An 8,750-nucleotide genomic window follows, 5' to 3' on the forward strand; every position below is an offset into this window, starting at 1 on the left:
GACCATGTTCATTACAACAAGTTTTTAAAATTGTTTGACCTTTTAAAATTTTAATTTAAGTGTGGTTGTGTCTTGAGTCTTACCCAGGTTTCATTGGGTATTTTTGACCAGTATACTAGCTGTATTAGGATAATACAACTCCTCTGACCGACCAGATGCGACACATTAACACATAAGATATATTTTCCTCTAGATTTTCTTTTATAGAAAGGGCCCCTCCCCCTCCCATCCCATTTTTTATAAAAACAAGGTAAAAAAATCTTCAGAAGGACGACCATTTGTATTAGGATGATTGCTCACACCGCTCGGGCTAAACCAAAGTAGTTGAGCCAGAATAGTTTTAGAAGGCCACCAACATTGCGAGCAAAAGGAAATTCAGCAATAGGAGCTATCTATTAGAGAAACCATCAACATCACCTGGAATGGGCCCTCAGATAAAAGCTCTGTTGATCAATCCTTGCGCCCTTCTTCATCTCCACGCGAACATCTGAAGTTGTCCTCTTCTTCGATCCAGTAGTAGCAAGCATTCATTTAGTAAGTTTGATTGAGTATCCGACCATAGGATCTTTCATTGGTGAAGCAACACACTTGCCTTTCCCAGAAGAATCCGGATATGTTTCCACACTGCTTCCTAAAAACATAAATCATTTCGCATAGTAGATTTATCATTATTATTTCTATCCCATAGAGCAGGTAATTCAAATACATTATCAGGGGAAACAAACTGAAAAACTTTAATAATAATCATCCACGAACGTTTTTCAACAATGCAACCAAACAGCAAGTGATCAATAGATTCTTCCTCACTACAAAACAGACAAGTTAAATCATCTAAGTGTTGTCTTTTATTCAAGTTATCTCTTGTTAGGATTTTGCTATGGACCACCAACCAAACAAAAACCAAATATCTATGAGGGATAGTGATTTTCCAAAATATGTCCTAGATAGGGGCAAAGACCCATCCCCAGTTAATTTTGCTATAAAAGGATTTAATAATATAAACCTCAGAAGCTTCAAGAGTCCAAATAGGTTCATCTTTTCCAAAATTTGTCCCAGATAGGGACATAGACCATCCCTAGTTAATTTTGTTGTAAAAGGATTTAGTAATGTAAACCTCGGAAGCTCCAAGAGTCCAAATAGTTTCATCGGTGCAGTCAACGGGTTTAAAGCTAAGAAGGATATTCAAGAGATAATTCCATTTCTCAAAAAAATGAAATATCAAGACATCTCCTAAAGGTCAGTATAAGGATCCGACCATCCCACACCTGGGCAATAGTACAATTTTGTTGCTGGCAGAGATCAAACAAGTCCTATAATTGGGTTTTCAAGGAGATATCACCAGCCGCACACATCATGCCAACAGTAAATATTTTTACCATTGCCCAGAGGCCATTTATAAAAAGGCCTAACCCCAGACATAGCCCAAATATAAACCTTTTAGAAAAAGGGGATCCAGTGTTCATTCTAGACCAAAGAATATTGGTTTAGCAGTGTGATATTTATAATCCACAAGGGATAACCAATTTTTTTCCACCACCACCACAAGAGGCTAGCAGAAACATGATTCCCTCAAATTTGGAATACCTAGCCCATAAAAGAATTTTTTTCTGGGACACAAGCCCCCATCTTGCTAGAGATATTTTCTTCTAGAATTAACGTGGTTGCTCCAAGTAAACTCAGTTATTATATATAAGACGTGATATTGTTCTAGACACAATATCTACAAGAATATGCACTAGAACATACACCAAACTAGGTCGTGATGCATATGATCATAATGCATACACAAATATGACACACTAATTGTATTAATACTTATGGACGAAAACATACAAAGGTGACAGGATAACCATCCTTAAAATGATACTCCTACATTACAATTTCCTTGAGAGAATGTATAAGGCACTATTTTTATATCCTACATTGGAGCATATATAGAGAAACCATACTGCTAGGGTACTTGGGAGCATTCCCTTCATGAATATACCTTGCTTTTCCTGCGAAACCTTTCACTTATAGACCTCAAAGACGCCTCGTGCTCCCAGTTTCTTGACAATCTTATAATCATCGAACTCTGCTTTCATGAAGAGCTCATGCCAATCATTCTCAGTACGTTGACGGCCTCTTGTGTTCACAAGCATGAGCATGCCAATCAAAAGCTGGGCCTCAAACATTACTGGCCCTAATGAAGGCCCAAGCACGATATCAATAATAATCACCTTCCCTTCCTCCTCATGTGAAGGAATGGCATCCCTACATTGAGACATGATCTTCACACAGTCCTCATCACTCTAGTGGTGCAGCGCAAGCTGCAGAATATGTGCACAACCTTTGTTAGCATCAATGAATTATCTTTTCAATTTTTGCGAGTCAATAGATATACTATTTGGCAATTGCCTAGCGTGGTTAAATATAAAGAAAGAGAGATGACCTTCCCATTGGTTTGCCATTACCTTGAGCATTACTGCCTGGGACTTTGGGACGGAGTGGAACAAGTCACCAGCAACATAGTTGACAATCCCGTCAGAAGGAGCTTTGTCGATCACCTTGGGAAGGTCCAGCACGGTGCACTTGACGTGCGGATGGGCCTTGGTGATGGCCCTTGCCATCTACCCATCGCCACCACAGCAATCTGTAAGGGACTCGAGTCCCTTGAAGAGGTCATGACACTCCTTCATGATGGTGCAGATCCCATGGTTGTCATGGGCGGCCAAACCTTCGATGACCAGCTCGTCGAGCTCCTGGTCCAGGAGTGTCGTGCTCTCATCGAAGAGCGACGCGCCATGCACATCCTTGAGCAGTGATGGCACCGGCCCCGTGATGTCCTTCCTGAACCATTCGGCTAGCCCCAGCGTGGCCTCCGTGTAGAACGGTGATGTCACGGCAAGCACGAAGGACGTTTGGCTGTGGTGCTCATTTGCCACCACACTGTCTACCAGGATGCGCGACAGCGGGTTGAGGTGGAAGATCTCCACCTCCGCCTCGGAGTCGTTGCCGGCTGCAAAGACACCCGATGTGACCAGCACACGCATTAGGCGGCCGAGGAATGGCTGCTTACTTGCGGGGAGTGACAGCGCGACTACCAGGTCCGGCAGCGAGGTGACCCCGCCAGGCAGTGGATGGCGGTCAGGATGCCGTGCTTAATGGCGCAGCAAAGCCCATGGACATGAGGTATTAGAGGTTGTGGCGCCACAGGTCATCCTGTGCCTGCAATAGCTCGGCATCCATGGGGATCTCGATGGTTCGTGCCTGACCGACCATTGCTCTCCTCTCTGTCACTCTGGCTATTGTGCGTGTAGTGTTGCTTAGTTCTCGATCCACTCTGATGTAATGTGTTGCATTTGCACGCGGGGGCTTAAATAGAATGAGGTGACGTTGGAGGGAGGGAGGGAGAGGGCAGAGGAGGCGTTGTGGGAGGTAGGGAGAGGGCGGTGGCGATGTAGGAGGGAGTGCTGGTGAGAGGAGTGGAGGAAGGGGGAGGAGGGGAGTGACGACGGGCAATGGCGGCGGCGGGAGGAGGAGCGGAGAGAGAGTGAGAGTGGGCATAGGAGTGAGGAACCGGCAGGGAGAGGATAAGATTGTGCTAGGCTTAATAGTAGCTCGGGGAATGTGTCAGCGCTACTACTAAGCCGAATAGTTGTATCGCGGGACGCTGAGGCTGTGCTACTACTTAGTGGGGCCAACCCACTACCCCCATGTATCCATAGCAGTAGCACCTGCAACTTGTAAACTGCCTTGGGATTTTCCCCGAAGAGGATAGGAGATGCAACACAGCAGAGATAAGTATTTCCCTCAATGAGAACCAAGGTTATCGAACCAATAGGAGAACCAAGCAAACTCTCGTCGTCAGCACCTGCACACATAAAAACAAATACTTGCACCCAACGTAGGCAAGAGGGTTGTCATTCCCCTTGAACTCGTTACTTGCAAGGATCAAATCTTGTATAGGTAGATGGATAAACTGCAAAATAAAATAAAAGTAAATAAATTGCAGCAAAGTATTTTTAGTTTTTATAATATGTAAAGTAGACCCCGGGGCCATAGTTTTCACTAGAGGCTTCTCTATTGAACGCTTAGCATACGGTGGGTAAACAAATTACTGTTGGGCAATTGATAGAAAAGTGCATAGTTATGACTTTATTCATGGCAATGATCACACATGTAGGCATCACGTTCGTGACAAATAGACAGACTCCTGCCTACATCTACTACTATTACTCCACCAATCGACCGCTATCCAGCATGCATCTATGGTACTAAGTTCATGACAAACAGAGTAACACTTTAAGCAAGATGACATGATGTAGACAAAGTAAACCGAATCAATATGAGTAAACCCCGTCGTTTTATCCTTAGTGGCAACAGTACAATACGTGCCTCGCTACCCCTTCTATCATGAGGTGGTTACACCGCAATATTGAACCCACCACATAGCACCTCTCCCACTGAAGATAAATCAGTCTAGTGGGCCAAACCAAACGGATAGATCGGAGAGAAATACAAAGCTATCATAATCATGCATAATAAAGTTCAAAAAAGACTCAATTACTTTCAACGAATAATCTGATCATAAACCCACAATTCATCGGATACCAACAAACACACCGCAAAAGAAGATTACATCGGATAGAACTCCAAGAAGACCGAGGAGAACATTGTATTGAAGATCAAAGAGAGAGAAGAAGCCATCTAGCTACTAGCTATGGACCTATATGTCTGTGGTAAACTACTCACGCATCATCGGAAGGCGGCAAGGATGATGTGGAAGCCCTCCGTGACCGATTTCCCCTCTGACAGAGTATAGGAAAAGGCCTTCGGGATTGTGAAAGAACAGAAGGTCGCGGCGGCGGAAAAAATGTTTCAGGCGGCTCTCTCGGGGTTCCCCAATATTTGAGAATTTATATAAGTGCAATTAGGTCAGGCAGAGCCGCGTGGGGCCCACAAGGTAATAGGGAACCCTCCCTGGGCGTGCCCTGTTGCCTTGCCATCTCCTCGTTTATCCTCTGGTCTCCTCCCGAAGCTTCTAGGATCTCTTATGTCCAGAAAAAAATCGTCAAAAAGTTTCATAGCGTTTGGACTCCGTTGGTACTGATTTTCAGGATAACTAAAAACAAGCAGAAACCAGCAACTGGCACTAGGCAATAGGTTAATTTTATGTTAGTTTCCAAAAATAATACAAAATAGCATATAAAGATTTCAAGATTGATAATATAATAGCATGAAACAATCAAAAATTATAGATACGTTGGAGACGTATTAACATCTAGCCTAGGACCCGCGCTGCTACTTTCTTATTAGCTGTAGCGCAGGTTTTAGACCCCAACGCTGGTGTCGTGGCCTACGGGGGGGGGGGGGGGGGGGGGGCATTGGGGGGACCACTTAGTAGTAGCGCGTGGTCACAGTGCCCGCACTACTCGCTATTGCTAAAGTTTACCCGCAACGCGGTATTTTACCCCGCACTATTACTACTTACCAGTAGTGTTGGCCCATTACCCGGCGCTGCTATTAGGTAGCTTCCTATAGGGTTTTTCCTAGTAGTGACATCTCGCAAAGGTCAGTTTAAGGACCTAGCCACCCCACACCTGGGCAACAGTGCAATTTTGTTGCTGGCAGAGATCAAACAAGTCCCAGAATTGGGTTTCCAAGGAGATATCACCATCCCACACATCATTCCAGAAATAACTATTTTTACCATTGCTCAGGGCATATTTATAGAAGGGCCTAACCCCAGACATAGCTCAAGTAAGACCTTTCCAAAAAGGGGATCCATGGTTCATTCTATACCAAAGAATATCGGGTTTAGGAGTGTGACATTTATATATTTCTCAAATTTTTGACGCTTCGTAGTGTGATATTTATAATCCACAATGGGTAACCAATTTTTGCCAGCACCAGCAAAATATCTCTTGGCCCAAGAGGCTAGCACAGTCGACATATTGAATTCCCTCAAATTTGGAATACCTAGCCCACCAGAAGATTTTTTTTCTGGGAGACAAGCCCCCAATTTGCTAGAGATATTTTCTTCTAGAGTAAACATGGTTGCTCCACATAAACTCAGTTAGTATATATACGGCGTGATATTTTTTGTAGACACATTATCTACAACAATATGCACTACAACACATGAGAAACTAGATCGTCATGCCTCCGATCATAATGCATACACAAATATGACACACTGATAACTGATAACTGATTATATTAATACTTATGGATGAAAACATACAAAGATGACAGGGTAACCATGCTTAACATGATACATGACAATTTCCTTGAGAAGATGTAAGGCACTCTTTTTATTTCCTTCACCGGAGCATATATAAATAAACCATGCTGCTAGGGTACTTCAGAGCATTCCCTTCATGGATAGACCTTGCATTTTCTGTGAAACCCTTCACTTATAGACCTCGAAGACACCTCGTGCTCCTAGTTTCTTGACAATTTTATAGTCACTGAACCCTGCCTCCATGAATAGCTCACGCCAGTCATTCTCAGTACGTTGACGACCTCTTGTGTTCACAAGCATGAGCATGTCCATCAAAAGCTGGGCCTCAAACATTACTGGTCCTAATGAAGGCCCAACCACAATATCTATAATGATCACCTTTCCTCCCTCCTCATGTGAAGGAATGGCATCCTTACATTGGGACAAGATCTTCACACAGTCCTCATCACTCCAGTGGTGCAGCACAAGCTGCAAAATATGTGCATGCATAGCCTTCGTTAGCATCAATGAATGATCTTTTTTATTTTTGCAAGTCAACATATTTACTATTTGGCAATTATCTACCGTGGTTAAATACCTTGAGCATCACAGCCTGAGACTTTGGAACGGAGTGGAACAAGTCACCAGCAACATAGTTGACGATCCCGTCAGAAGGAGCTTTGTCGATCACCTTGGGAAGGTCCAGCACGGTGCACTTGACATGCGGATGGGCCTTGGTGATGGCCCTCGCCGTCGTCCCATCGCCACCACAACAGTCAGTAAGAGACTCAAGCCCCTTGAAGAGGTCATGGCACTCCCGCATGATCGTGCCAATCCCTAGGTTGTCATGGGCGGCCAGACCTTCGGTGACCAGCTCGTCGAGCTCCTGGTCCAGGAGCGCCGTGCTCTCGTGGAAGAGCGACGCGCCATGCACGTCCTCGAACGGTGACGGCACCGGCCCCGCGATGTCTTTCCTGAACCAGTCGGCCAGCCCCAGGGCCGCCTCCGTGTAGAACGGCGACGTCGCGGCGAGCACGAAGGACGTCTGGCTGTGGTGCTCGTCCGCCACCACGCCGTCCACCAGGATGCGCGACAGCGGGTTGAGCCGGAACAGCTCCGCCTCCGCCTCGGAGTGGGAGTTGTCGCCGCCGGCTGCAAAGACGCCCGACGTGACCAGCACACGCATCAGGCGGCCGAGGAATGGCTGCTTACTTGCAGGGAGCGACAATGCAGCCATCAGATCCGGCAGCGAGGTGACACCGCCAAAGTTGTGGATGGCCGTCGGGATGCCGAGCTTGATGGCGCAGCGGAGCCCCATGGACGTGAGGTAGTAGAGGCTGTGGCGCCACAGGTCAGCCTGTGCCTGCAGCAGCTCGGCATCCGTGGGAACCTGGATGGTCGGCGCCTGACCGGCCATTGCTCTCCTCTCTATCACTCTGGCTGGCTCTTGTGTGTGTAGTAGTGTTGCTCAGTTCTCGATCCACTGATGTTATGTGTTGCATTTGCATGCTATGTGTTGCATTTGTATGCTGGGGCTTAAATAGAGCTACTACTACTACTACTCGTGTATTGAGAGTGTGCTTGGATACGTTTTAGTCTCATAACAAAAAGTAGTGGGACTAAAACTTGCTAGCCTTACCCATGCTTGGATCCAAATACTAAAGAGACTAAAATTAAGTTAATGAGCATTTATTATCCTCCAAACCCTCCGATCCAGAACTCGCCTATGTTAAAAAAGAAGAGTTAAATGAGGAGAGAGAGGACTAATCCACATTTTAGTAGGGGTACCCCTGACTAAAAAGTTTTAGTCTCAAGACTAGTTTTAGCCCCTCTTTAGTCAGAGGTGCTTGGAATTTTAGCCTCTTAAAAAGACTATTTTTAATCAGACTAAAATAAGTTTCTTAAATCCAAGCATCCTCTGAAAAGCTATAATTAATTAACTTCGCGTTCCACGGCTATACTACTTAATTAACCTCGCATGGAGCGCGAGTTGGTTGGTCTCCGGATCGGAAATAAACGAGTACCATCAGTGAAGAGAGATTGTGTGTATGTACTATCTCCACGTCTACCGCTGATTCTGCACCCTGTACGTCTAGCACATGAACCAAGTGGCATGGACGAATCAACCTGTTGTTAGATAGTTTGAGGGACAGTGGTATCCCAACCCACTAAGGTTCAAGTCCTAATGCTCGCATTATTTTTGATTTACTTCTGAATTTCGGTGATGCGCTTTCAGTGGGAGGAGACGTTCTTGTAGACGTCTACGGTGACTTCGTAAATCTCAAGATGATACGCCGACTCAATTTTAAGGATAGGGTATGCGTGTGTGCGTTCATAGGGATGAGTATATACGCGTATGTATGAACGCTTGCATCTGTATTATGTTAAAAAACAAATGGCATGGTGCCGTGATGAACTTGGCGTAACAAACATAGTTGACATTGATGCAAATCAACAACTCTTGATCTTCGACAAGGCCCTGACGCACGCATGTGGCTAGCTACTGGCTATTCCCTGATCTTGCCAGGAGGCGAGATCACAGGTT

General features: G+C 45.3%; 2 protein-coding genes across 2 annotated transcripts; both read right to left on the reverse strand.

The window, feature by feature from the left end:
- Positions 1-2,009: 2,009 nt before the first annotated feature.
- Positions 2,010-5,695, reverse strand: LOC109785592 (daphnetin O-methyltransferase 1-like). The gene is made up of 7 exons (XM_073497333.1): positions 5,583-5,695; positions 5,474-5,531; positions 3,925-3,961; positions 3,692-3,853; positions 2,727-3,139; positions 2,454-2,609; positions 2,010-2,291 (listed from the first exon to the last, which is right to left on the reverse strand). The coding sequence occupies exons 1-7, from the start codon at positions 5,693-5,695 to the stop codon at positions 2,010-2,012; spliced, it is 1,221 nt and encodes a 406-aa protein (XP_073353434.1).
- A 453-nt stretch (positions 5,696-6,148) lies between these two features.
- On the reverse strand, positions 6,149-7,713 carry LOC109785591 (daphnetin O-methyltransferase 1). The gene is made up of 2 exons (XM_020344183.4): positions 6,804-7,713; positions 6,149-6,694 (listed from the first exon to the last, which is right to left on the reverse strand). The coding sequence occupies exons 1-2, from the start codon at positions 7,620-7,622 to the stop codon at positions 6,395-6,397; spliced, it is 1,119 nt and encodes a 372-aa protein (XP_020199772.1). The 5' UTR covers positions 7,623-7,713; the 3' UTR covers positions 6,149-6,394.
- Positions 7,714-8,750: the final 1,037 nt, after the last annotated feature.

Source organism: Aegilops tauschii, chromosome 4 (genome assembly GCF_002575655.3).
Source record: "Aegilops tauschii subsp. strangulata cultivar AL8/78 chromosome 4, Aet v6.0, whole genome shotgun sequence".
NCBI classification, from domain to species: domain Eukaryota; kingdom Viridiplantae; phylum Streptophyta; class Magnoliopsida; order Poales; family Poaceae; genus Aegilops; species Aegilops tauschii.